The sequence below is a fragment of the Convolutriloba macropyga genome, chromosome 4 (genome assembly GCF_964194025.1).
Source record: "Convolutriloba macropyga chromosome 4, txConMacr16.3, whole genome shotgun sequence".
NCBI classification, from domain to species: Eukaryota; Metazoa; Xenacoelomorpha; order Acoela; family Convolutidae; genus Convolutriloba; species Convolutriloba macropyga.
This window is the reverse complement of record NC_134471.1, coordinates 61,607,315-61,621,064: the sequence shown is the minus strand read 5'-3', so window position 1 is coordinate 61,621,064 and position 13,750 is coordinate 61,607,315. Positions and strand designations below refer to the sequence as shown.

General features: G+C 33.8%; 1 protein-coding gene across 1 annotated transcript in view; it reads right to left on the bottom strand.

Moving 5' to 3' along the window:
• Window positions 1-2,078: 2,078 nt before the first annotated feature.
• The window catches only part of LOC142337802 (sodium-dependent glucose transporter 1A-like), a 49,177-nt gene continuing 37,505 nt past the window's right edge, over window positions 2,079-13,750 (bottom strand). Inside the window, exons 6-8 of the mRNA XM_075387324.1 lie at window positions 3,185-3,415; window positions 2,777-2,952; window positions 2,079-2,381 (exon numbers count right to left, since the gene is read on the bottom strand). Coding sequence (XP_075243439.1) covers window positions 2,175-2,381; window positions 2,777-2,952; window positions 3,185-3,415 — 614 coding nt within the window. The 3' untranslated portion in view covers window positions 2,079-2,174. The remainder of the gene's footprint in view (window positions 2,382-2,776; window positions 2,953-3,184; window positions 3,416-13,750) is intronic.

Sequence of the window (13,750 nt, the reverse complement as noted above, 5' to 3'; positions counted from 1 at the left end):
TGACTAGAAATTTTCCAATTCAATGTCAACATCCAAAATTAGCTATACCCCTTAAAGGTCGAAACGCGAAATGTAATTTGATCAAAAACTAACAATCATTTATTAGAAAGGAATTCATTAGTAACAAAATTTCGCGCTCTACATTCGTTTTTCGACTCTACTATTGTATATTTTGAACTGATATTTCAAAACTTTGACTAGGAGTGTTTATGATATGTTCAAAAATCTTTAGTAGTCAATTAAAATAAAAATGACCTTATAAGTTAGTTCTATGCTCATACGTATGCCAAGAAAGAGCTTCTATAGGTGCCCTCTAATCCAATGCCAAATAGTAACCAAACAGTGAAAAAAGACAAACATAGCCAAAGACAAACAAGTAACGCATTTAGAAAAAACGTAAAAAAAGCTGGCAGAATGCCAGAAAACAGCCGTAATAGCTTCGTAGATCTGTAGTCTCAAAAGATAATAAAAAAGACCAAAAAATTCTAATAATTAAACGCAGAGATATTATATTTTGATTAGGAATCTGTTTAATTTATAGCTGCTCTCAAATAACCTTCAATTAGAGTGACACGCACACACTTGACCTTATCTCCTCGAATTAAAGTAAATAAGAGTCAATTTCAGAGCCAGGAAGTCATTTTTGAGATTGAGCTAAGCCACGTGTGACAAAAACTTAATCACGCGAACGAACAAAACAAAACTCATTCTGATAAGAGTAAAATTGACATCACGCATGCAATTCATGAAATTGCATGATCAAATGAACAAAAAGCAGATTTGAAGTGATTGTGACGTCATATGGTCGCAACAAAAAAAACCCAAGAGACAGCCAAAAGGAGTTAAACTGCAGCACGTAAACAAAAAATCACAATGGAGAAAAACATTTTTTGTCCCGACGACGTTTTTTCATAACGCTGGAAAACCCATTGCTTTTTCGCTAAACTTTCTGGTTCGGCTTGATCAAAATCACTATTCGAATTTGACTTTAAAAATCATGAAAATGTGTGAATAAAGACCTAAAATAAGAAACAATGAAAAATTCCTAATATATTGCTTCAAAATTTAATGAACAATAAACATTTTAAAAAAATACCCCCGAGGACCGCTGCCATTTCAGCACTTAAACTGAAGGCGATCTTCAAATATACTGAGCGTCACAAAAGGCAGAAAACAGCACAACACTAAAAAAATTAAATGAGAAAAAAATTGACAATCTTTCTTTTCAACAGACATTAGTTGCTGTAAAATAAAATAGGAATGCTAGAAAAACCACCTTGATAAACAAAACATCTGCTTAATGTGAGGTACTGGAAGAAAAATAATAAACGCTGTCAAAACTTTTTTCTTAAACCCTGCTGCTTTTGTGAAGTTCTCGTTGCCTAATATATCAAAACATAACCGACTGACTTAGAGATGCTAGCATTAGAAGTGAGCCGAGAAGGGGATTAAGAGCTAGAGGGTCAAATTTTTAGACTATTTAGACTAAGAACCTCCCCCACACACCCTGAAACTGTCTCCTCTATCTTTTTGTCCCATTCTTGAGGACGAAAAGTCACATGGGTCAGACAAAAAATCGGTCAAGCAAAAAATTGCATTAAAAATACCACCGGACTAATATAATTGCCACAAACATAGTTTGAGAGTAACTAAAAAAGAATCAATGTGGTTTTTCAAAACATAAAATATGTTTGGCGCTCAATCAAAACTGAACAGAAAAAAAGATCGGCCGAAAAAAAGAAACGCATGAAAATCAAAAAGAAACTTTAAACCCCTACAAAACGCCTTGAAAATATACATTACAGTATAGTTGAACCACTTCGGCACGCAAAGTTGAACAAAGTGGACTCTGCAACCACACTCTCCTCTTTTCGGCAATAGAAATTTATGTCTACTCGGTGAATTATCAGTATCATGATTACAGTTACCTAAAAACAGTAAAATTTACTCAAGATAAATTCGATATAAAACCTTTCTTGTTATTTATTGAGATAGCGATTCTCTGCAGCTTTTGCTACAATTCAAAAAATATTAGGCTGAAGGCGATATTAGATTGTCGTGGTCATGCAAGCAAAAAGTTTGTTTTACAAAGTTAATTCAATAAAGCTATCAAACAAGTTACATAAAGTATAATTACAATGAGGTCGTGCTCATTAGTCAAAGAAGTCGTATTTTCACTTCAATTGGTTGTATCTTGCAACAGTCCAGGCTCCTGCGAATATGACACATTGCAGAACACAAGAGAAACAAGCAAGATACATAATGGACATGGGTCCCAGAGAAGAGTCGAATAGGTATCCACACAAGATAGGCGTTAACGCTCCTCCCACACCACAACCAGCGAAGAAGGCCGAAGATACTTTTCCCGTGATGTCGATCTTCTAAAAGATATTGTCAAGGATGACTTTCAAAGTTAGCATTTTTAAAGTCAAGTAATTTTGAGCGGAATTTTGAGCCAATACAGAAATCGATTTGAACAAATGTTAAGCAAGTTAGTACTTAACTTTGTGATTGTGCTTTCTTAAGCTTCCGGAAACAGGTTAATGCTGTGTTCTCAACTGATGTTTCTGAACAGCCTTAACGAAGCTCAAGAATTGTAACAAATATAACACACTCATACCAAAAAAGGTGACTTGTGATAATTACGCTACATCAGAGCTCCAAAAATCACAGCTAAAACATGCTTTGTTCGAAGATCAAATTTTTGTTTAGTATTATGTTATTATGTTCAAAATTTTGGTATAATTTCAAAAGAAGGTTTGCTACAAAAACGAACCTTGGCAGTCCAGTTAACACATCCGCCGAACTCAGAAGCCAGGAAGAATCCAACTACGAATGTTCCCAAATACAATCCAATGGCAGAGAAATCACTCACGATAGTGAGAAAAATTGAGGCCAATAGACAAGTTGACAGGCTGATCACCACGAGGCGACTTGGCTCAATGAATTTGGCTGAAGCATTTAAACCAATTGTTTTTTACCACAGCTCATTTCATTAGGACAAAAACATTTTTCTTTCAGATATTTTTGAAGAATTAAATCTGCAACGTTTTGTTTTAATACGGAATTTCAATTCTGCTAACCCAAAATTTTTTTGGTTCCTTGACAGCAAACATCTACTTGACAGCAAAAGGTTCAATTAGTCGGAAAAAAGCATAGTGTGGAAACAGATGCCAGGTCTCACCAATAAAAATGCTCAAAATGCGTCCAGACATGAATCCACCATTGTAAGCATTGTCTGTGATGACAGCCGCGGCCGGATTCAACTTAAGAGGTCCGCACAGTCCGAATGAGTAAGTCATCGATTGAAAGATGCGCTCAATTCCGCAAGTAGTGACGTAATACGCGAAGATAAGAACAATGAAGAGTGCTTGGATCTTTATGTTTCCGGCATCAGGCTGGCCCTCAATGTCATCTAAAAACAACGCAACGACGATAAAACAGAAAATCATTTCCCACATGCTTTAATTGTAACCCAAACAATTGTACCAAGAGTAATCAAAACTTAAACTCGGTCAAAAAAGCTCAGCTGACCTTTCTAAAAACTAAGTAAAAGTGTTCTTTAAATATATTAGTAATGAAGGCTACTGCATAATTGTCACAAATATGCATGACGTTGAAATCTAATTGCTTATCTTCAAATACCCAAACTTTCAGTAACTCAGGCACTACCATCAATTAGCTACCGTGATATAAGTTTATTAGATATAAGAAGTTTATTCGATAAAGATATTAAACAAGGAGGATCAGTAATGTGCTTCCGAACAATAAGCCTCTACCCAGCGTACGTTATACTTTATAATCAAGCGTAAAAGCTACAATTCAAACACACTTACAGATATATGTATTTAGTCTTCAATTAACAATCGCTGTTCAAAATTGCTATTTAACAAACAGATTTATAATAGACAAAGAGGATCCGTAATGTGCGTTCACACATAAAGTTCCGAACCCGCTCATCCGCATTTTTGGCATAAATTTCTACGAAATGAAGAACAGATAGAAAACCCCAAAAGATTCCTTTTTTTAAAAAAAAAATGTATGAACAACAAATTCACCTCCAACGCAAATGACTCAGTGAAGTGAAAAATGCCGCGTTAGATTGATGAGATCAGCAATCAGCAATTACAAAGAAAGCGAACCAAGACAAACAAGAAAAGCAAACAAAAATAACAACAAACTTTAATTACATCCAAAACTTTATGTCCAATTAAAAAAAAAACATACTTATTACCAAAGTCGAAAGAGGGTCAGATAAAACTGAAACTAAACAAAATAATTTTTACTTCACCAGAAAAAAGATATGAACCAATCCCTTATTAGCGGTAACAATTAGACAAAAAAGAACAAAAAAACAGCAAAGTTAAAAAAAATTTATTTCGAATTAATGAAAAAAATTAGATATCAATTCAAGTTATCCAAATGTTTTAAGACCACAGACGCCTCTATAAGAGGGCATTGAGACCTGTCATTATTCATTTTTTTATGTGGTTACAAAAGAAAAAGAAACAGACAAAAAACAAAAACTCAATCAAAATTTGCGAGAAAACAATGTCGGGGCCGTAAAGCCATATTTTGCCCCTCAAAAAATGTTCAATTGAGCCTTCCTCGAACGCCGATCATGTGATATGCGATCTTTCATTAATGGGAATAGGAATCAAGCAGACAAAAAAAGAAAAAAAGGCAGAAATAAGTAAATCTTTTGTACTTTTCGAAAACAATTATTTTCTAAGTCATGATGAAAAAGAACGTCAAATACATTCAAAAATCAAAAAGAAGTTTTTTCCAGCAACCTGAGTCGAAGCCAGTAAATTAATAACGAATTCTTTAAAAACGCTAGTTTAAATGTGACCTGTATTTAACGAGACTAAGTTATAATGGACAAAGAATAATCACAAAATGCGACGTTAAAAAGGTTTAACAATTGTTTTCAAAGTCAAGTAAGCAATCAGCTATCTACTCAAATCAGAACATAGGCTCATCTATTCCTCCATAAAAACCAATGAGACCTGTAAATAACCGGGAAATTTCGTACGACTAAAAACACAAAACAAAAGCGAGAGTTAAAGACAATTGTAAAAAATTCAATTAAATTCTTCGAGAAAGGGGCGTCGAAGCCGTTGAAACCATAATCCATGCCGTTAGAGACTTTTATGTGGCCAATTGTGCCTTATTTTGAACGTCAATAATGTAATTTGTGAACTGTCAATAATGTGATAATGTGAAAAAAAGGCGAAAAAACGTGATAAATGGGCTAATGCCTTAAAAAAAAATGTGAAATCTAGTAGTATCAAAGCCAGAAAACTATAACTTAACTCATAAAACCGAAAAAAGATTAAATTTTCATTCAGTAGAGAAGAGAGGAAAAAATACTTTCTTTACTAACGGTAAGCTACAAGTTGACGAAATTAAGAGAAAAAGAGTGGCAAAATTCAATAAGCCATTGTTTATTTAAATATCAAACAAAAAAGTAAAAACGACCATAATCTTTCGAGAAAAGAAACTAGATATATTGATTTGTCGCTCCTTAGGAAGCCAAATGGACCTATCAAGAGTGAGCTGTGATTTGAATTGTTCTTTCTTTAATTCACAATTAAGAGCAAAATTTTTCTTAAAAGACCGACTGATTAATCTACAAAACATTTTTGGATTGTAACAGTCCAAAATTGAATCAAAACTAGCCTTGCTATTGTTTTTCATTCATTAAGAACACTCAATTGCTTCAAATGTTATACATCTAGATAATTTGTTAGTTAAAAGATCAAAAATAAATGCTGCGTTTTTGATAATTAGAGTAAAGTTAGCAAAAAAACGGTAAAATTTGAATTCCAGACTACTCTAAAGGGAAGTGAAAGTAGGAATGGCTCCCTTTGTAGTTTAAAATCATTGTTGTAATGGCTTTTGGGTGTGTACTTCCGGTAAAGTTAATCAAAGTGGACTAAACTTATTTCGGGCAATTTTTTATGAAAACGGCTGAATTTTGAAATATTAGGCCAAAATCTTAACCGAAAAGTTAAATCAAAATGGTCAACAATCCTTTTTTGACTTTAAAATCAACAATACTAATATCAACAATTTTTACATATTTTAGCAAAAATGACAACTTGGTCAAAAATTACGGAAAATCTGAATAAAAACAACAGAATTCACTCTACTTCTCTCAAAATTTTAAACCTCGATAACTCGCTGTAAAAACAAAAATCAAAAAATATTGTAATTCCGTATTTTACGAATGACGAGCTTTCTATTGATACCAGTCTCAACTCTCTACGATGAATATATCGATCGGCCAAAATTGTCTGCACAAAAAAAACCCATTTGAGTATATAGTTCGTCCCCCCTCAAGCGGGGTCGGAACAAAAATATCCGTTATTTGTAGAAGTTTGGAAACACTTAAAACTGCGCTTGATAAAGCATTAACTAGAAAACCATCAGCCACCATAATTTGATTTAAAACTTTTCAGGCTAGCTCCAAAAGAGTTGTAAAAGAAAAGAATTCTATCAAAGCTAACAAGAAAAATAGGCATTGAGGTCAAACTTTATTACCAGTTATTCATCAAAAACTACTTTTTAAGTTCAACTGAGCAGTCAAATTCTATTCTAATCAAATAATCTAGTCTAAATCAAATGTTATAAACAAATATTACCAAAAAATTACAAATTTATTTTGAAAGCCAGATTAATATCAAACAACCAACTAGGGACGTTGATTGTATGCTAAAGTTTCTTCAGATGAAGCGCCAACCAATTTTGAGAACAAAGGCATAAAGCAGAACACCTTACTTCAAATCAGTTAATGTTTGAAACAAAGCTCAATTAAAAATTCTCATTCTTTTAGTAGTTAGATCTGAAGACAAAAACACTCATTTGTGATTGTTACTATCAACAATTTTTATAATGAATTGTTCTATTATGGGTTCGAATTTTAGTCAAGAGAAAAGTCAAGATAAAAACAATCTGCTTGAGATTTTTTTTGCAAAATTCGGAACCTTTCAAAGCAAAACAAAAAAATGTGCTATCATCAGTTGCAGACGTTTAATGCCATTTGTAGGTGTCACGTAGACTCACCAAGTAGCTAATGACCAGAAAGTGTTCGTTGAATCACTTCAAAATTTTGGAGTAAAAATAGGCAAATAAAATTGCACGTAATTCATAAATTATACATGAAAAACCCAGCTGACAGAAGGACAGCTTTAGCTTGATTACTTTAGCTCACTATAAAAAAAACACTCAGTCTGTTCCAATTTGTAAGAATAAAATTAATGTCAAACATAACCGAGAAAAGCTGAATCATTTATTCAAACGACTTGCTTGTCACGATTTCACTTCTACAACCTAGCTCAGAACTGCAGGCTTTTCTGTATAATCTGAGAAAACAGTTATCATTGACTTTGCAGGGAAGCGAAAGCACTGCTAACAAAATTAAATTTCCGAATCACTACAAACTTTTTCTGAATCGTCTTTAATCCAAATTACAAGAAAGCAAAAGAAGTTTACTTTTGTTATCAAAAGGACGAACCCTTTTGTGAAAACAGCTGTTGATTTCCTGAATGGGGTTCATTTGGAATTGATGTTGAATTACTGCGACGTCTCATGTGATTGAAAAAAAATAGTAGTTCATTAAGAAACAGAAGTAGTACATGCTCGAGTCATGCACCTAATACAGGGGGGGGGGGACATTTCCAAAAACTTCTGCCATGGGTGGGATTCGAACCCGGGTCTAGTGCGTGGGAAGCGGATCTCATACCATTGGACCAAAGGTGTATACAATCTTAGTTTTATGTAAGCTTCAATGTAAGCTTAGTTTTACAAGCTAAATTTGTTGTTAGTACATATGTGATAACTTTACACTATTGTATCCTCATACTCATATTCGACCAATAGTAGATGTAGCCTTAGTAGGCTACTTGAGACAATACTTCATTTAGTTCACTTTACAATAGCAAGCGTGTAGTCTGTAAGAAGCTAGACAGTACAGCGTGGTTATAATAATTCTGTTTACTTTAAAACAAAAGCGTATTATTAAAGTACGCATTTTTAGATTAATAATTACTCTCTCTCAACTGACTAAGAATGTCAGGACAAATTTTGTATTCAGTTTTTCTTTTGTTTCAGAGAAAACGCTCATAAATATTTTTTACCTGGACAGAATAATTTCAAAATTTGTTTATTTGGATTTTGTTTAATGTACAGTTTCCAGGACAACATCAAAGCAATTTTTATCCAATCCAAAGACACCTGCCAGACGATAAAACCGGGCACATTAATTATGTCTATTAAAGTTGAACAGCAATTTAAGTTTTGCTCATTGTTCCTGTTTCATTCTTTCAAAATTGTTGTTACGGTGACGGTAATCTCACCCGAAAACTTTCATTTTCAAGAGGATTCTACGTTCGCTCCAGAGCTATCAAGAAGTTGCCAAATTTTTTGAAAGTTTTGAGAGAAATTGTACAAAAATTTTCTAAGGTATTTCAATAGACATCCTAATTGGTGAAACGTTAGCAGACATGAAAAACCACAAGAGAAGACAGAACATACAGAAATTCAATCTGAACACGGCTTTTGAATTTTTGGAAAACTATAACACTTTGTCAACTGCTTGATCATAGTACGACTAGGTGAAATCATGGCAACTATGAAGAATGGGAATGGACAATCCGACGTTTCGTCTTCATCAGCTGATAGATTCGCAGCTGTGGATTCAGACAAACGTGAGTTGTACATTTTGTATGGTCATTCTGCTTTTCTTTGCGTTCTAAGTTTTCAAGCCGTTCTAATATCGAAAATGGTCACAGTGTAAGTATAAACAGGACTTACAGTGCGCTTTTTTGAGTAAGGCTGTTGCAATTTTAGCTGCTTCATACTGTAATTGTACTTTATTTATGTCAAAGAATCGAACTCAGATGAACCATGTGGGCTCAATAGTGTAAATGATTTGTCGGATCCATGTGGAGAGTGCTTTGCTTGCGTTCTGGGCTATGAAAGGACTATCATCGAATTGCAGAAAGAGCTTGATAGAGTGAAGCAACAAAACACTGAAGCGCAGTTTCATGTTCAACGTCTGAATGATCAAATGTGGCAATTGAAAGATTGCTTCGACAGAGCAATTGAGCAGAGGGACGCATATCGTGCAGCATTTGATCGCATAGTGGTACAAAGCAATAAATACCGGCGACGGTCGAACCACAGACGGACCTACTTGAAGACACGTCTGGCTAAAGAAGAAGCTTTAAGACTTCTCAAAAACATAAAATAGCTGCTTTGAAGGAATGCTTCTATGTGTTCTGCTTTTGTAACATTACAAATAATGCTCGGAAATTTACTTCATTCGTTTGTTGTTTTGATCTTCAGGTGTTAACATATTTTGTTTGACTTCTACAATTACTTTTTTAAAAAACATAACCATGGTTACCTAAGGAGGTTTTAACTTGTAAATATCAAAAGTATTGGTGAAAAATAACTTGTGTATTGGATCTTAAGCTACCTACTGGTTACCTAAGGAGGTTTTAACTTGTACATCGAAAGAGTATTGGTGAAAAATAACTTGTGCCTTGGATCCTAAGCTACCTAGTGGTTACCTAAGCGAGTTTTAACTTGCACATATAAAGAGTATTGGTGAAAAATAACTTGTGTATTGGATCCTAAGCTACCTAGTGGTTACCTAAGCGAGTTTTAACTTGCACATATAAAGAGTATTGGTGAAAAATAACTTGTGTGTTGGATCCTAAGCTACCTAGTGGTTACCTAAGCGAGTTTTAACTTGTACATCGAAAGAGTATTGGTGAAAAATAACTTGTGTGTTGGATCCTAAGCCAACTGCTGGTTACCTAAGCGAGTTTTAACTTGTACATATCAAGAGTATTGGTGAAAAATAACTTGTGTATTGGATCCTAAGCTATCTACTGGTTACCCCAGCGAGTTTCAACTTGTACATATCAAGAGTATTGGTGAAAAATAACTTGTATTGGATCCTTAGCTATCTACTGGTTACCCCAGCGAGTTTTAACTTGTACATATCAAGAGTATTGGTGAAAAATAACTTGTGTATTGGATCCTTAGCTACCTAGTGGATACCTAAGCGAGTTTTAACTTGTACATATCAGGGGTATTGGAGAAAAATAACTTGTGTATTGGATCCTTAGCTACCTAGTGGATACCTAAGCGAGTTTTAACTTGTACATATCAGGGGTATTGGTGAAAAATAACTTGTGTATTCGATCCTAAGCTACCTGCTGGTTACCTAAGCGAGTTTTAACTTGTACATATTAAGGGTATTGGTGACATTTTTCTGGCTGAACAAAGTAGTGTGGAGAGCAAAAGGGAGTGCAAGGTGGAGAGCAACGAGGAGAGCCAGTTGGAAACCGACTACAGAAAAGGAATAATTCAGTTAGTCCTTTTAATTTTTACTTTTTGACCAGTTTTTGGGTTTTTTATTTCAAAACTCTCCTCTTTGTCTCATGACATTTTAGTTAATCACCAATTTCTGATGTTGCTCACCTTTATATTTTTGTTTGTTGATAAATTCTATATATTGGGAATTAATTTTAATATCTTGTCTGGAGTACAAAGTCTTGAGATAAACAGTCTGAAGAGTAGCAGGAACTGTACTCGCCTGACGTCAGTAAACTCCTTGCCTTCTTAACTTTGGCAACCCCAATGATTGAGAAGCGGACCTTGCTGGTTTAGAGAAACCCCATTGCGAAAATTAGACGGCACCAGTTCACAAACTTTTAACACGCACCACCATTCACAAACACTCACTGAGTTCACTTAGACACTTAGATCAGTTGTAGGGTAGATTATGACAGATTGCTACAATCGACACAGATGATCTACGGAGGTAACTATGAACATATTCCTAATTTTTTCGAGACAAAGAGGAATTTTTGTTTGGTAATATATACATCAGCTACTTTTTTCATTTTCATCTGATAGCGCGGAAGCTTTTTAAACGCTTATACTATAGATTGAAGGCACTGAGGATAAAAATGACTTAGATATAAATTGATCAACTGCTTATATGGGAGCTTTTAAAAGACTTATTCAATGGATTGAAGGTACTGAGGATGAAAATGACTTAGTTATTAATTGATCAACTGCTTATGGGGGAGCTTTTAAAAGACTTATACTATGGATTGAAGGTACTGAGGACAAAAATGACTTAGTTATTAATTGATCAACTGCTTATGGCGGAGCTTTTAAAAGACTTATACTATGGATTGAAGGTATTGAGGATAAAAATGACTTAGTTATTAATTGATCAACCGCTTATGGGGGAGCTTTTAAAAGACTTATACTATGGATTGAAGGTACTGAGGATAAAAATGAGTTAGATATAAATTGATCAACTGCTTATATGGGAGCTTTTAAAAGACTTATACTATGGATTGAAGGTACTGAGGATAGAAATGACTTGGATATAAATTGATCAACTGCTTATGGGGGAGCTTTTAAAAGACTTATACTATGGATTGAAGGTACTGAGGATAAAAATGACTTAGATATAAATTGATCAACTGCTTATATGGGAGCTTTTAAAAGACTTATACTATGGATTGAAGGTACTGAGGATGAAAATGACTTAGATATAAATTGATCAACTGCTTATGGGGGCGCTTTTAAAAGACTTATACAATGGATTGAAGGTACTGAGGACAAAAATGACTTAGTTATTAATTGATCAACCGCTTATGGGGGAGCTTTTAAAAGACTTATACTATGGATTGAAGGTACTGAGGATAAAAATGACTTAGATACAAATTGATCAGCTACTAGTATGGGAGCTTTTAAAAGACTTATACTATGGATTGAAGGCACTGAGGTTAAAAAAGACTTAGTTATTAATTGATCAGCTACTAGTATGGAAGCTTTTAAAAGACTTATACTATGGATTGAAAGCACTGAGGTTAAAAAAGACTTAGTTATTAATTGATCAGCTACTAGTATGGGAGCTTTTAAAAGACTTATACTATGGATTGAAGGTACTGAGGATAAAAATGACTTAGATATAAATTGATCAGCTGCTTATATGGGAGCTTCTAAAAGACTTGTACAATGGATTGAAGGTACTGAGGATGAAAATGACTTAGATATAAATTGATCAACTGCTTATGGGGGAGCTTTTAAAAGACTTATACTATGGATTGAAGGTACTGAGGATGAAAATGACTTAGTTATTAATTGATCAACTGCTTATGGGGGAGCTTTTAAAAGACTTATACTATGGATTGAAGGTACTGAGGACAAAAATGACTTAGTTATTAATTGATCAACTGCTTATGGCGGAGCTTTTAAAAGACTTATACTATGGATTGAAGGTACTGAGAATAAAAAAGACTTAGTTATTAATTGATCAGCTACTAGTATGGGAGCTTTTAAAAGACTTATACTATGGATTGAAGGTACTGAGGATAAAAATGACTTAGATATAAATTGATCAACTGCTTATATGGGAGCTTTTAAAAGACTTATACTATGGATTGAAGGTACTGAGGATAAAAATGACTTAGATATAAATTGATCAACTGCTTATGAGGGAGCTTTTAAAAGACTTATACTATGGATTGAAGGTACTGAGGATAAAAATGAGTTAGATATAAATTGATCAGCTACTAGTATGGGAGCTTTTAAAAGACTTATACTATGGATTGAAGGCACTGAGGTTAAAAAAGACTTAGTTATTAATTGATCAGCTACTAGTATGGAAGCTTTTAAAAGACTTATACTATGGATTGAAGGCACTGAGGTTAAAAAAGACTTAGTTATTAATTGATCAGCTACTAGTATGGGAGCTTTTAAAAGACTTATACTATGGATTGAAGGTACTGAGGATAAAAATGACTTAGATATAAATTGATCAGCTGCTTATATGGGAGCTTCTAAAAGACTTATACAATGGATTGAAGGTACTGAGGATGAAAATGACTTAGATATAAATTGATCAACTGCTTATGGGGGAGCTTTTAAAAGACTTATACTATGGATTGAAGGTACTGAGGATGAAAATGACTTAGTTATTAATTGATCAACTGCTTATGGGGGAGCTTTTAAAAGACTTATACTATGGATTGAAGGTACTGAGGACAAAAATGACTTAGTTATTAATTGATCAACTGCTTATGGCGGAGCTTTTAAAAGACTTATACTATGGATTGAAGGTACTGAGAATAAAAAAGACTTAGTTATTAATTGATCAGCTACTAGTATGGGAGCTTTTAAAAGACTTATACTATGGATTGAAGGTACTGAGGATAAAAATGACTTAGATATAAATTGATCAACTGCTTATATGGGAGCTTTTAAAAGACTTATACTATGGATTGAAGGTACTGAGGATAAAAATGACTTAGATATAAATTGATCAACTGCTTATGGGGGAGCTTTTAAAAGACTTATACTATGGATTGAAGGTACTGAGGATAAAAATGACTTAGATATAAATTGATCAGCTACTAGTATGGGAGCTTTTAAAAGACTTATACTATGGATTGAAGGCACTGAGGATAAAAATGTTTTAGATATAAATTGATCAGCTACTAGTATGGGAGCTTTTAAAAGACTTATACTATGGATTGAAGGCACTGAGGTTAAAAAAGACTTAGTTATTAATTGATCAGCTGCTTATATGGGAGCTTTTAAAAGACTTATACTATGGATTGAAGGTACTGAGGATGAAAATGACTTAGATATAAATTGATCAACCGCTTATGGGGGAGCTTTTAAAAGACTTATACTATGGATTGAAGGTACT